This window comes from Aulonocara stuartgranti (genome assembly GCF_965226115.1).
Source record: "Aulonocara stuartgranti genome assembly, chromosome: 7".
NCBI lineage: Eukaryota > Metazoa > Chordata > Actinopteri > Cichliformes > Cichlidae > Aulonocara > Aulonocara stuartgranti.
In genome coordinates, this window is record NC_138945.1 from 15,699,116 (window position 1) to 15,714,600 (window position 15,485).

Genomic DNA, 15,485 nt, shown 5'->3' on the forward strand with positions numbered 1-15,485 from the left:
ACCAGTGTTTTCATCTGCATGCAGCAAACGGAGAAGCTGAGCTACAGAAAAGCTACAAATTTGTCAGCATTCTGATTTATAGAGCAACAATTCCAGTGTCAAATAAGATGATATGAGATTTAGTCAGTTTTCCTCTTAAAAAAAGAAGGCACTGTGCTGTCATCAAGTGAATACATGAGCATTTACTGCGCAGTTTCTCACTGATAATGGTTATGTAGCATATATACATCGATCAGGCATAACATCGTGACCACAGACAGAAGTGAATGACACTGATGATCTCTTGATCATGGCACCTGTTAGTTTGTGGGATATATTGTGGAACAAGTGGATATTTTGTTCTCACAGTTGATGAGATAGAAGCAGGAAAAATGAGCAAGCATAAGGATTTGACAAGGTGAATACTGGCACCATGATCCCCTGTGTTAGAGGAATGCTTTGGAGAATGTTCTGCTGGGAAACCTTGAGTCCTGCCATCCATGTGGATGTTACTTTGACAAGTTCCACCTACCTAAGCCTTGCTGAAGACTATGTACACCCTTTCATTAATTACGGTATTCCCTGATGGCTGTGCCCTCTGTCAGCAGCATACAGTGCCTTGCCACGAAGCAAAAATGAATGGTTTGAGGAGCACAACAATGAGTTTGAGGTGTTGACTGGGCCTCCAAATTCCTCAGATCTCAGTCCAATTGAGCATCTGTGGGATGCTCTGGGCAAACAAGTCTGATCCCTGGAAGCCCCACCTCTTAAAGGATGTGCTGCTAACATCTTGGTGCCAGATAGCATAAAGGGGGCCAACACAATATTAGGCCTGTGGTCATAATGTTATCCCTGATCGGTGTATATATAGAGTTTATGTCCTGTGGAGTTCCTATGGACACAAGATAACATGAATGACTAAGCGCAAGGGTGAACAATTTGAATAAAGTTTCCTTGTATATTGCCTCCACTTATTTAGAATAGATCAAAACATGCCAGCATCCTTTCACTGTGTAAATCTTCACATGCACAATAATACTCCCCATTGTTATCAAACTTGCCAAGTGTACTGCTGTTAGTTATGACTATTGCAAAACATATTTAAAGAGCCTTAGCGTGACAAAGTTACAACAGTTGTGTTCATGGAAACACTTGTGGTGTCAACAGAAAACAAAATAAGGCACAGAAGTGAAAGGATATCGAACAATTCTCAGCACTGTTTTGTTATTAGGCTCATTTTGCACACTATGCACTATTTGGTGTTTACATGTTTTCTTCTCTGCAGTAATTTTTCTTTTACTTTAGTTGTGTGACCAAAAATGCTCTCCACCATCACAATTCATGCAAAAGCCAGTGTTTTGCAGAACCTTGTGCTATTGACATAAGCAGCTGAGTCATGTTCACGTTGATACAGAACAGACTTTGATACAGTGGCCGTTCAGTGTCAGTGAAATCACATCAGGCAAGGAAATTAAAGATGAGGACACACTTCAAATCAGCTGTTATTCTGACCAAAGACCATACCAGTTTGATCTGCTTCACATAATTTCAAATTAAGTTTTCCTTTTGAGCTCAATAAACTGTTCACTGACAAAGAACTTTAGTTTTTGCAAACAAATACAAGATTTTGTATGAACCACCACTTTTCAAATTATCCATAGTCATAAAGACCAGAACATCAAGACCCAGACACAGTCACAAGTTTAATAGTCTTTATTAGGAACATGAGAACTTCAACTAGAATTTGGAGTTGGTAAGCAAGAGTAGGATTATTTACAGGGGCCACTCTGAGGACTCTTTGGTAAAGGAGACCCCACAGTGAGTGAGACCTGGAACAGGACAGTATAGTTAGTTAAGAAAGAGGCAGTTGTTAATAAGTTTCAGCCACTTTGGTGTTAAATACAGAAACAGTAGCAGAACTAGAGGGGCAAAAATGAGACACCCCCCAAAACAGGAATGGGTTTACAGGTGGAGGTCACTGACATTTTTCCCTCATCATATTTTCTGACTGTTTTTTTTTCTCTTTTTTTGGCTAGGATTAGTGTTAATACTCATAGAATGAGGAGATACCTGCACAGGTAGTCCAACTCCTTCAGGATGCCAGATGGGTGGGTCCGGGATGGGCGTGAGGTTCTGGGGGAGCTCCGTCTCTGGGCTGGGGCCCGGGCCGGGCCTCGGGGGCTTGGGTCCTGGTTGGTGTGTTGCCGGGGTTGTGGGCGGGTGGGTGCATGGGGGCCCAGCCCTGGAGCAGGGTGCCGCCGGTGCATCGAGCCACCTGGGGGGCTCTTCAACTGGTGGGGGAGATTGTCACATCTTGCAGGAGCTTTCCTCTCTTCAGGAGCTCTCTCTGCAGGAGGGGGAGATACAGGAGAGGTGGAGGAAGATCTCAGCCTGGGTGTTTATTGTCTTATGTAGTCTGGAAGATGAATGGATGGTGGGGTGGGTGCAGTTTTCTCTGTGGTGGGGTTGGGTGGACTGTCCCGGGCTCTGTGGGGCCGGGAGGCGCTGCTGCACTGGGCCCCGGTCTAGATGGGCCTGGGCCCCCTTTCCCTGGCGGGTCGCGGAGTATGGGGGTGCCTACTGGGGTCAGCGGGGGAGCTGGCCCCAGGGAGGGGTCACTTGCCCCTCCCTTCCTTCCCTCCCCATCTCCAGCTGCCTCCCTCTTCCCGCTCCACCACAACCACCCACATATGCAGGACCTTGGAGTAGGGGTATGTCACCAGGGTGCAGAGGAGGCTACCCCCCCCCCCCCCCCCCCCCCCCGTCCCCTTCTGGCTGCCTCTGCCTCAATTTTATCCCACAACTTAGACATTCACATTACTCACACTCTCATTACACATACATATAGGATCTTGGGGGTGGGCACGATACACGGAATCCAAAGTACCATCAGGGTGTACACCTCACCCCTGGCGTCGTTGCCCACCTCTCAATTTTAAATACATGTAGACATTGAGGGCTAGCAGGAGGGACCATGCGCTTACCTGCTGCTCTCTGGCAGGTAGCTCCAAGCCCTCCTGGGTTTTAAATGCACCTTAGAACACACATGCATCAACACTACAATGAGCGGGTGGAGGGAGGTTTGGAGTCTTCTCTCACCTCCGTTCTCTGCGGCCTGCTGGAGCGGGGGGGCTAGGAGGAGGAGTTGGCCGTCCGACTGCGGTCTGGAGTGTGGGGCCTCCCTGTCGGGGCGGGGCGGTCTGCCTCCCCCCACCGCAGGGAAAAGGGTAACACCACCTGGGTCTGGGTGCAGTTCCCCCCTCCAGGGGCAAGGGTACCTAGACCCGGTTTGTAGAGTACACTTGGGGAGTGTGATTGTGTGTACAACGTCTCTTTATGTCTGTCTCCACGTTGGTTGAGTGTGGAGTAAGTGCATATGAGAGCATGAGGGTGGGAATGGATGTTTGTATCTGTGTGTGCCTGTATGTCTGTGTCTATATGTCAGGTTGGGTGTCAGGCGCCACCTCTCTGGGGACATCTCAGGCCCTCCAAGGTTTGGAGGCCTATCTCCCCCTACCACCACTTCCCCTGCCAGTGGCGGACTCCCTCAGACATCGGTGCGTTGGTGGTTCTTTGTGTCCGGGGGTGGGCGTCCGGGCTCACTCCTTGGCGGCCGCTTATCGGGGCCTGGAGCCTGGGGCTCGCTCGGGCCACTTCGGAGGTGGGGTGCCCCCGGCCTCTCGGCCTGGGGCTCGGTCACTCAGGCGCAGCTGGCTGCCGGCGGAGCTCACGGGCGCGTCACTGCAACTCCCCCTGGCTTCTGCTCCGCGGCTGCTGAGTGAGCCCTCATCTGGGACTCTCCTCAGCTCTTTCTGGGACAGTGGCGCGGCTGCCCCTCTGTTGGTCTTCCTTGGTCTCTTGTGTTCTGGGGGCCTCTGGATGTCTGGAGTTTTGATCTCCTCCACACCTGCTTCATGCCCTGGAGGACGGGGCTGTGGCCCCCCCACACCCTCTAGCAGATCATTACATGAAGGAACCTTTAAAAAAACAAAACAAGCGCGTCCATGCTCACAGGTGTACACACGGGTGATCACACCCACAAACTACACCCTTTTTGGCTCCTACCTCAAAGCACACTGTGTTCTGTTGATCTTATGTGCTGCACAATAATGTTTAATATTTAGTATTTACTGTCATATTCCCATATATCATTGTGATGTTGTTTATTCTATTACTCTTGTTCTCTTCTGCTTGTTTTCTTTTTTCTTTCTCAGCAGGTGATCCAGGTGATTGATATATGCATTTGTTTTTCTTTTTTTCTTTTTTTTCTCTGCCCGTTCTGTTGGTTTTTGTCTTTTGCCCTTCTCCCCCGTCCCTCTTCTCAGCTGTTTCTCTTTCCCTCTTTCTTTCTCCCCTTCTTTCCCCCAGTCAAGTCTGTCCCGTATTCAGCAAGTGAAAATAAAATAAACAATAAAAGGTGAATCAAATGGACCATTACGGCAAGGCTGGGATGGTCAATTTGGTAAAGTAAATCCGTTGGGCATCTTTCTTTGCCTTTAGACAACAATTCTGATGGCAAAAGAGCCAAACAGGACAGGCAAAAAGAAAAAAAAAGAAAAAAAAAGGATGCCAGATCAATACAGAATAGCCAGAAGTTTTGATATGTCTCTTAACAGTCTCAAAAGCATGGGCGAGATTCCAGGAGACAGGCAGTTACTCTAGGACTCTGCTGGATAGAAGGTCCTTAACCCACCAGCAGGAGTGCTATCTGCTCCTTTGCGCAAGAAGGAACAGAATGAGCTCTGCCCGAGCTACGAAATGATCTGATGAGCAGGACAGTGGTGTGAATCTCTCTGACAAACAGTCACAAACAGACTTCATGAGGGTGGCCTGAGAGCCCCCTTCCTCTGCTGGGCCCCGTGCTCACTGCTGGGCACTATGAAGTCTGACTTACCACAGAATACCAGAATTGGCAGGTCTACCACTGGTGCCCTGTGCTTTTCACAGATGAGAGCAGGTTTACCCTGAACATGTGACAGACTTGAAAAACTCTGTTGAAGCCGTGGAGAACATTATGCTGCCAATAACATTATTCAGCATGACCAGTTTGGTTTGGTGATGGGATCAGTGATTGTCTGGAGAGGCATATCCATGGAGGGACACACAGACCTCTACAGGGTAGACAATGGCACCCTGACTGCCACACACACCATAGAGAAACTAGGAAAAGAGGACAAAACGTAGAAAGTAGACATCACAGGAGTGACAGCAATTCAGCAGAAAATGGAGGTAAGAGACAGTACAAAGCAGCAATGAGATGATGGAAGCCTGACAGGAAAAGAGAAGGGCAGAGCGAGAGGGAGGGAAGGAACAGAGACTGGGCCTGCTGGGTAACCTAATGTATAAGGAGGAAATGCATTCTGGGAATTACTTCTCCACGGCTGAGAACTTGTTTCAGTTTTTTCTGTGAACACTTTACTCACATGAACTGATGTCGAATCAGTTGCCATACAATTTGAACTCACTTTTGTTTTCTCTTTGCAGCAAATCACAAGCACAATAATTAACGTCTTCGAGTTGAGAATGATTTATGATGCATCATCAAGCAAGTATACAGTCAAGAGCTACTTGTTATTTATAACACCCAGCATCTAAAACATGTTGATATTTGTGCACTTTTAGAACTTGAACTTGTTCACTGAAACAAATTAAAAAAAACCAATATGACTGTGACAGAGTGTGTGACATGCCATTTTAATTAGCATTGGACTCCAAAATGAATAAAGCCTTTGCAGTGTAGAAACGATCCTGCGGCTTGGACTGAAGCAGATGATCACAGAGGACCAGTCATGCAAGCAGACTGACACAAAATGAGCTCATCTTCCTTTGCAATGACAAAAGGCCAGAAGAGTATGAAGCTGAGTGGCATTTTTATTGAAGGCATCACAAGAGACGTGTTAACAGCAGAATTTGATATTTTCTTTATTCAATTTGACTTTCTTGTGACAACAACATGACAATTCTGCATTTAAGCCATTATCTGTATGCGTGCAGACGGTAATGAATAGAAGTCTACACGTCATAAAGCAGCACGGCGACCGGAGCGCTCAACGCCTTGCTTAGAATGATTTGTTTAGAACAAATTTTTTCATCGTCTTCATCCTCCACGAGGACAGACAGAAAGTGCTGAGGGCTCCAGGGCACCTCCTTGGTCTCGGATGCCAGCACACGGATGCAGTCGATGTCTTTCTTGAAGGTGAACTTCACCACGGAGGGGGTCGTCTCCTTATCGGCATCGTCATCAGACTGGGAAACGATGAAGGCATCAATCTCCACAGCCTTCCCTGTGATGAACACTCGAACGTTCCTCTTGCTGTTGTTGCTCAACTGACACGCAGTGCTGATGTTGCCCATTTTTCCAAAGGTGTGATTAGTCAGGAGGCTGAGTGGAAGCTGAGACAGACATATTGCTTAAATTCTGAGCATCTCATTATCTAAAAACCCACATGTGTGGGGAGTATTGATCCATATTTCATTCTTTATATTTCATTTTTGTTCCTAAATATGTTTTTTTTAAACAAATTAAGCTTGTGATCAAAAACTTCATAATACTTTAACACTTCACAATATGTCCCATGACCAAGACCACAATTCCCCTGTAATTAAACAGAATTTAAATGTATTTTATTCGAAATTAGAATGTAATTATATTTGCCTACACATAATTAAAGATAGACACACCAGAAATAGGTCAAGTTCTTACAGGAACCTAATAAAATATTATGCTCTAAGTAACTGAAGCAGTAGGTAATGACATTTTAGTATTGTTGGTATTATGGAGTGGATTAATCTTGACATTTTTACATCTTTATTCATTGTGACATCCATGACTGATGCTCTCCTCTTTTTATTTTACCAATATAAACACAATAAAGACTGTTCTCCCTTACTAGCTTACAAGAAAAAAAAAAATAAACCTAACCCTAAGTCTATCAAAATTTGCACATCTATGTGACCTTATTAAGATGGATATAATAATATTTTTTTTCCTTTCACAATAACTGTTTAAACATAACAGTTTGACAATTATTCTAACTGTAGTTCTTTATTGCACTCTGAGTCTCTATGATATGTCTCTTCACTTACGCTTATTTCACTATCTCTGGTATGACAGCCAGGAATGCTTTAACTGTTTTAACTTCATACATTTAAAAATGCTCAAGTGCTTTCAATTTAGGCACCAAAATAAGCTATCCTCTGCAGTTTCTTAAGCAAATCAAATATAGACTGAGTTCTTACCTGCTGATTCAGTGAAGGACAGGTGACAATAATGAGCGGTTTCTGTAGCTGCTCACCTGAGCTGTGCGTGTCTTACGGACAAAGTCTGATAATATGCAAAAAGATGAAAAGACATGAACATGAGGTAACGTACTGTATGCTTTTAAAGATTAGAAGCACCGGGTGTAATGTTTTCATAATCCAAGACTAAAGTGGCACATACAAAAAAAAAGCTTTTTCAGCTTTTTTTATGTGAAAAATGTAAACTAAACGACAATTATGCAATAGCAATCACAAGTTCCACTTAACATTTTAGTCTAGTCCAAAAGTAGAATGACGAAAGTAGGAGAACGATGTAGGCTGGCACTGCACAGGAATTAGTTCTGTCAGGTCTTAGGTGCAGAGAAATAAACAGTAGGTTTACTTCACAGTGGGCTTTGAACACTGGAAGAAATCTAGAATAACAGACTTCTCCTCAGACCTCTATTGCTGCAATGTGGTAGATATAACGATACATATAACAAAGAGTATTACATCTATCTGAGTGCATATATGCAAAAATAGCCAGCACCACTTTATTTGTGAAACTACAGAACTGCTTACAGTTTCCACTAAGGTTTAATAACCTGACACTTCTACAAGTGTGAGACGATGAAAACTTGCCTTTGTGTAATTACAGCCTATTGTTAGAGACAGAACAGAATCTTTTATTTGCTCTGTGTTTTGCATACACAAAGTAGAGAAATGCAGGAAAGATAAAAGCATAACTGCTGGCTTCAGGCTGCCTTCCAGCACTTATTTTCAGCACAATGAGGCCCTGGCTGCTGCTGTCTCTGCTCGTCTCTGACCTGACTCCCCCAGGAGACGGGAACTGGGTTATGGATTACTTCAGCTGGACTTTGTGCAGAAAACTGATCCTCGGTGGACAGATGGCTCCCAAAGGGCTGAAGATACTTCGGAGCCAAACTGAGTCTACATGCTTCAAAAGAAACTACATGTATGCTGTTTTGCTACACAAACAGAGGAGCTACTCCTTCTGCTGGCCGTTCACAGTCCACAGTGACCATGGACACACTCTGTCTTTCAAAGACTTGAGAAGAATAATGCAAAGGGACCAGATTCCTGTATTGGTATGCTTATTTTATTCAGTAATGCTGTTAAAAAAAGGTTTCCTTTTTATGTCTTGTTCTTCATTAGGAAAACTACTCCCACCATCAACTGTATTTGTTTTTAATTTATACATGTTCCCTCTTATGCTGCTCCTCTGTGCATGAATTATCAGCATACCAGGTGGGAATGTCACATTTTGCAAAGCAGCCAAGAGTCTCCCACATTACACTACCTAAAAAGCACGAAGCTGATGACTCAGTCACAAGCTGCTTTATTTTTACACCCATTTCATGCTGTTGATAATAAGAATATCTGACATGTGGCGTGTTTTTGTGCCAGATAACAATATTTATTAGAGAGAAAAAGCCTTTTCGGGTAATGCTTTTAACTAAGCGTGACACCGTGACAGTCTCAGCATGTGATTTTAATATTTACTCCAGAGAATCTGCACATTTATCAAATAGAAGAGGTGTGCCCCACTTCAGATGTCAAAATTTTACTCGTAACGCCACTCGACCATTTACAATAAAAATGTTCCAAACTGAGGTTTACATAAATAAATGCTTGTTGGTTTATTTCCCCTTCAAATTTAATTAATCTTATTTAATATTTTTTGCCTCCTTATGTGTGCTCCATCTAACCCACCAGTGGGGCCTGCCCCACAATTTGTGACCAACTGGGTTAAACAGGCATATTAAAAATAGATTTCATGGAAGAACAGTTCGAACAGTTGTTCTCCCTCTACTTGCTCAGTTAACAATGGATGTGCTGCACAGTCGGGCGTGTGCTTGGGGCATATTTGTGTGTTTGCAGTGCTGCAAAAAACACAAATGCACTTTATGGTAAAGAAAGCAGATCTCAGTGAGGAAAAAAATCATGCTGTTATGGACTTGGTCCAGTCTGTTTTCTCTCCCCGGTCTGTCATCTGTTTCCATATCTATTATCCCCTGTCCAAGTGTCAAGTTTACATGTTTTGGCATGTCACGTGACTCTCTGAGTGCTTGTTACTTCCTGTTTTATTTTGACAGTCCCTAGTCTCATGTGCATTACGTTTAACTTTGCTTCCTCTGTTTGGTCAGTCAGATTTTGTTTCAGCTGTGTTTTCCACCTGTTGCCCATCCTCTCGTGATCCTGTGTAATTAGGTCCTTAGTTTTCATCTGTTCCTTGTCATGTCTGTTACTCAAGGTTTGTGGTTTCAGTTAGTTTACTCCAGTTCAGCTCTGCTTCTTATATTGTTCAATCAGCCATTTGCCTTAAGTTAAGCCTGTCTGCCAGGTCCTTTATTTTTGGTCCTCTCACTGACTGCCACACAACAAGCCCATGACAGTTTGTTGGAAAAGAAAATAATCAAACTAGTGAGGGTTGACTTCAAAGACACCTCAGAAATCAAAGTAAAAAAGACAGCAAACATTCTGGCAGTGGCACATACTCATGAGCCATCCTGGAGGATTAGGACTACCTGTGCAACCCCTGTAGGGTCCAGGTATCGCGTCATGCTACCAGTAGTGACACTGACCCTGGCCAAATGCAAAACTAGAGAAAAAACTGTTGGAAAAGATGAAAAGGAAAAAAATGTCAGTGGCTTCCGTCTGTAAAACCATTCCTGTGTTGGGGGTTGTGTCATTGTTGCCCCTTTAGTGCATCTGTTTCATTAACTCCAAAAGCAGCTGAAACAACAACCCCCTCTGCTACGTATGTACTGTCTTAATGCTATACTCTGATCAAAAAGTGTTACTTTTTTGAGCAGCTTACATTTTCAAGTCTTATTTGATCCGACATGGTAATTGTTCTATGCGTGTGCAGTGTTTGCGGTCTGTCAGAGTTGCCCCTCACTAACAAAGTCTCATTCAGAAGAACAAGTGCCCAAAGTGTCCAAGTCTCCAAGATGGATATTTCCATCTGGACTGCAGTCATGGTGATGGAAGTTGTTTTTATGGCTCACGCATTTATCTGGAAACATTTTTATAACTAATTCAGTCTTCCTCTCTTGTCATTTTAGGCCATTCTTCATTGTGGTGAAAGAAAACTTGTTCCAGCTTTCACGATGAAGTCAAACACAGCCCTGTTTCATATTAGCGATACTCCAAGAACTAAGACTGTTAGTCAAACCAGTCACATTGCCATGGATATAATTAAAGATAGCCCTGATTCTAGACCTTCATTGTTAGTGCTCCACCGCTCCATTGTCTCAGGACAAAACCTTCAGGCTCTCTTACTGGAGAAACCCGAGGGCTGGGCAGCCACCGTCACTGCTCATTTGCAGAAAATGCAGATGGAGCAAATCTGTGTGACTACAATTATGATTGTTTCCTGCTGTCCAAAACTTAGTGAAATTGCAGAAATGAACATCAGGAGGACCTCAAAGGAAGAGTCTGAACCACTACAGACAAAACTAAATGCACCAAAGGACATTAAAATTCTCATGCAGCACAATCAAAGAGGATCTCTGAGAGCTTCAGTCGGTCAACGTGACATTTTCCATGCAGCTACTCTGCACTCTGGCACCTCTTCAAGGAAAACGTCAGATGTGTCACAGTTAAAGACACAAGGACATGAAAACATTCTAGTGAAGCAAAAGCAACTTTTGAACTTGAATGAAGACTCCACTAACCAAAGAAGTTTTCAGAAACAACTTTCTTTAAAAGCAGCATCTGGTGTGGATGATGGTGGATTTGATGTTACGAGGCAACCCCTCTTAGTATCGAAGGAGAAGAAAGGATTCAGAAATAGACCACTGAATAAGACGAGGCCCACTCAGGTTGATAATAATGAATTATTTAGCTGGAAAATGATCACAAAACAACCAGAGCTCAGACACCCAGTAGGAGAGAGTAAAGCAGAACAAAATATGAATCCTATGGAAAATGGAAACCAAAAGAGATTTGCATACGTCCTACGAACACGCTCCACGCATAAAACAGATATTCATGATTTCAATGAAAAACAAATGCTGTCTGATGTGGGAGAAGAAGCCTTAATCATGTTTTTCCTGCCAGAAGCAGTGATGGAGATACAAACGGATCCAAGATCTGAAAGAAAGCTTATTTCCAACACAGACTTTAGATGGAAAGTGAATATTCCTGAGCTGGGTGACCTGCCACCCATCACTAAAGCTTTAAAGGACATCGCTATTAAACAATACGACTCAAAATGTAAATGTTTGAAAGGAAGAATATGTTTATTAGAAATCTTCGTAATAGAGAGCTTAGATAGGAAAGCAGTGAAACGTGGAAAAACTATAAAGGAACAAGTCAAGGAAACCACAGAAAAACCAGAGAACTCACAAACAACTAATATATACGATGAAACAACAAGAATAAACCACACTGAACACGAAGGAAATCTGAAACCAGAGGAGACAGTCGTACCCTCACCTCGCCCGCTCAAAATGATAACAACAGAACACATAACAGACACAACTACAGCAAACACAAAGATTAAAGACACAACAATAAGTACGGAAGTCATCACTCAAAGCAGCACACACAAAGATGATGGACAGCCGAGCGCAGAGAGGAGACCAACAACTGGAGCGAGTCCAGAGCCCGAGGCACACACTGAGCCAGGATTTTTGAAGAATGAAACAGAAACTACGCAAGCAACGACCGTGAAGCCATTCTCGAGCCTCAGGATGAGAGAAGACGTCCTAGAAAATCGAACCAAATTTCTGAAAGATGCACAGAGTGAAGAAGAAGCTTTAAAAAGCAGGACAGAAACTGAAAGAAAGGAAGATCAAAATCATCCACGAGTGGAGCCCACACACAAGCATGCAAAAGTAAGTATTTCTTCAAGATTCAATTAAATAAATAGTTGAATGTTTGCGGAAGTATATGTCCCGTTTGACTGTTAGATTCATATAACTATCGTTTAAATTAGTTACATTTCATGAGTAATGAAATACTATATTAAAACAGAAATGTTGAAAACAATCATTTTAAACCCAAATTTTGGGGTTGAAATTTCCTTTTCTTTTCAAATCCAACCAATTGAAATATTTTGAGTTCCTATGAGATATTCGCCCTTTTGATTTTTGATTAACACTGTAATGCCTGAACCATGAAGTAATTAAACAAAGAAAAATTTCTAGAATTGCAAATACGTTTTAATTTGTATTGTTTTTGCTACATCTGATATTTTTGTGCAATTTATTGCTCACATAGGGCCTCATGAGTTTGATTGTAAACATCAGGTTTTTCAGGAGAAAACAATGTCTTAATAACTCAACAAATCATTTGAGTTCAAGGGTTAACTATTTTTAACCATTAACTATTAATGTTGGCTTTTACTGTTGTCCCCCCGACATCTCGTACTGAGTTGCTCAATTTTTTTTTTTTTTTTAGAGGCTGAGAATTTGTTTTATTTACTTCCATGCCAGAGGAAGCAGTGACGCCAGGGGTGCAGTGGGTTGATGGGTTAATGATGATTTTATTCACAGATATTTGCAGAAATGAAAAGTTAGAGTTAATCCAATTTGAGAGGTGAACGAATACTAAGTAACCTTAACTAAAAAAAATTGCGATTATAGTACTTAAACATACTAATCCAACAGTATTTCAACTTTTAAGTTCTACAACTTAAGAAAAATAAGGCATTCAGTTGCATAAATTTTTTAAGGCCTGCAAATTTATTTTGGTTTGCAGTGCAATGAAGTGATAGGTGGGCCTTCAGGACAGGAAGGCCATCAAATAGATAGCTTATTGCATTATATAGTATTTTCCAAGTAAATGTTTACCTTTGAAAGAAAAAAATGGGGTTGGAAAATACTTGGCCAAAAATGATTATTAGCCCTGATAAAGTTGTAAGTAATAGTTTTGAGTAAAATGCAACTGAAAGATTTATTTATTTAAATAATTAATCATTGAGGAAAATGTGGTTTGTATAAACTGAATGTATATCAGTCAAGTGAATTTAATTTGACTGGATTGAATTATATTTAAGATTTTACATTGTACTTATGTAATAACGTTGCATGGAAAATTTACATGTACTCAAATGTCTTAAACTCACTATTTTGGGCATTCATTTTGTTTTGAGTATAACACGATGAACAACAATGACGGTGCTGATGAAAGATCTTCTCAACAGATTTCAGGGGACACGGTGCCGCTCTGCACAGGTTTAATACATCGCACGAAAGCTGGCTGGAAACACTGCAAAGAGAGACTCGGAGGAACAAAGATGTTTGCTTCAAGGCATCCTATGGTTCCAGGTGAACTGCAGACAGACCCTATCAGAGACGATGACAACAGCCGACGTAATGATGAAGAAAACGAACACTTCTATTATTTTGATGGAGTTCTCAAAAGAGTTCAAAACAATTTTTACCCTCACTACAAGAGTGGCGTTCCCGCAGAGAGACAAAAAAGAGACACTCGTGAAAATCTTCTCAGTTATATTCTGCGACTTACGTTAAGGAATAGGGGTCAGTGACTTCAAAAGATTAGGTGCTGAAGATGATTTCTAGAGACATGATCAGTAGTGTCTGAAAATAAGTGAAATCCACAAGGTGACCAAAGGACCTGAACGAAAAAGTATGCAATAACAAGAGCTTTATCCACAGGACAACAAGTGGAAAGCAAGTATGCTGGATCATTCAAAACTTCTAACTTCTCTTTATATCCAGTTAAATACTGACAGTCTGAGGAACTAACAGGACAGAAAGTGAAGTTCACAGTGAAGATACTGTGAACCTGAATTTTACTGGTTAAAAAATGTATTTCCTACCTCTGAATATAACTTATAAGAATGTAGAGAGATTTGCCTAAACGTGTTCACATTTTGACTTGATGCACTTAATTGTGCACAAGCCAAGAGGGCCTGAAGTTTGCACTATGTATTATAAAAGACTTCACAGAGTAATTCTAATTCATATAATATAATTAATCAGCCTTTCTGTTTAGCAGAACTAAACAGAGCATTTATTTTCACCACAGCCTTTGTACATGACTTGTGGTTTTGATATTTTACCTGTAGTGATTGAATGTACTGGGAAAGTGGGAACACAAAATAAAACAATTACTGTGTATAAATTGTCTAGACTGGATATTTCTAGTATTTGTTGGCTGAATTTGGAGATTTTCCTGTGAACTGCGAGTTTGTGAAACATGTACAGTTAGGTCCATATGTTTTTAGACAGTTTTGCCTCTGTACACCACCACAGTGGATTTCTATTGAAACACTCAAAATGTGTTTGTAGTGGGCTTAGTTTGTTTATTTATTTATTTTTTTAATTCTTGGAAGAAAATGCTTTTGGAGTCAGTGAAGCACCGAAGTTAGAATCCATGGGCATAACAAATTGTTCTTTCCTCCCTTAAGATGCTCTGCCAGGCCTTTACTGCAGCCAGGCCTTTGATTTGGCCACTCTCAAAGTTTTTGCAATCTTTGTGACACATTTATTTGAGTTTTTCAGCCTTTTGGGGATCTCCTTTGATGTCATCAACATCTCTTTGGGCCTCATATTGAGAGTTTCAATGAAGGCAAATTCAAGTTCAACTGGAATTAGTGCCACGTCTTTTATTTGCTTACTCTGTCATAGACTGACAAGAGAAAAGGCCTCATCTGTTAAACCTCTTCAGTCAAAATCTACATGAAAAACTGCACTTTAGTCACATCTTAATTGTTTGATAGTTTTATTTTAACCTCCTAAGACCCAAACTCTTCCACGGGATGCATTTTTAATGTCCTCGTAAGTGCATATCAGGCCCATGTAGAGCTAAATTGAGTATTTTAGTCTAAATAATCCAATATGTGATGTCCACATATGTGGACACAGGGTCCTAGGAGGTTAAAAGTGGTGTACAGAGACAAAAATTGTGTAATTTCCTGAAAACATCTGGATCTAACTGTTTGCACACAGTGAAACAGGTTTCCCTCACTATGAGGATTCCTTCTTTTCATATTGGCTATTACAAAATGCAAGAAACAAGTTAATTTAAAGCCATGAGTGTCAGCAATTTGACTACAATGAAGTAATTAAAAACTACAGCCTTTCTAATAATAATTTGCCCCCCCCTTAACTGCTCACTCAGCTCGTAAACACTGTCTTAGGATTCACAAATGTATTTGTAATGTTGCGTGTCCTTCATGTTTTTTACTGAAAGTGTGTTAAAGAAGATCTATGAACAGGAGGCGTGATTACAACAAGAAAAAGATTTAATATCGGCCTTAACATCTGTAC

The 15,485-nt window shown here is 41.7% G+C and overlaps 2 protein-coding genes across 4 annotated transcripts in view; one reads left to right on the forward strand and one right to left on the reverse strand.

Moving 5' to 3' along the window:
* Nucleotides 1-5,863: 5,863 nt before the first annotated feature.
* The window catches only part of LOC309711500 (uncharacterized protein), a 208,297-nt gene continuing 198,675 nt past the window's right edge, over nucleotides 5,864-15,485 (reverse strand). For 2 of the 3 annotated variants that reach the window (XM_082541892.1, XM_082541893.1), the window contains exons 2-3: nucleotides 7,219-7,303; nucleotides 5,864-6,372 (exon numbers count right to left, since the gene is read on the reverse strand). In XM_082541892.1, coding sequence (XP_082398018.1) covers nucleotides 5,992-6,333 — 342 coding nt within the window. In that variant the 5' untranslated portion in view covers nucleotides 6,334-6,372; nucleotides 7,219-7,303 and the 3' untranslated portion in view covers nucleotides 5,864-5,991. Of the gene's footprint in view, nucleotides 6,373-7,218; nucleotides 7,590-15,485 lie in introns of all 3 variants that reach the window. The other variant, XM_082541891.1, reaches the window with a different exon arrangement.
* Nucleotides 7,609-14,404, forward strand: LOC309711493 (uncharacterized protein). The gene is made up of 3 exons (XM_082541870.1): nucleotides 7,609-8,327; nucleotides 10,308-12,083; nucleotides 13,394-14,404. The coding sequence occupies exons 1-3, from the start codon at nucleotides 8,007-8,009 to the stop codon at nucleotides 13,736-13,738; spliced, it is 2,442 nt and encodes an 813-aa protein (XP_082397996.1). The 5' UTR covers nucleotides 7,609-8,006; the 3' UTR covers nucleotides 13,739-14,404.

What these genes read in the sequence shown, in the direction of transcription:
- LOC309711493 (XM_082541870.1), top strand. Translation starts at nt 8,007, where the DNA reads ATGAGGCCCTGGCTGCTGCTGTCTCTGCTCGTCTCTGACCTGACTCCC. An exon ending in GGGACCAGATTCCTGTATTG is followed by an intron (nt 8,328 to 10,307) that starts GTATGCTTATTT and finishes TTGTCATTTTAG; the next exon opens with GCCATTCTTCATTGTGGTGA. An exon ending in CCACACACAAGCATGCAAAA is followed by an intron (nt 12,084 to 13,393) that starts GTAAGTATTTCT and finishes TCTTCTCAACAG; the next exon opens with ATTTCAGGGGACACGGTGCC.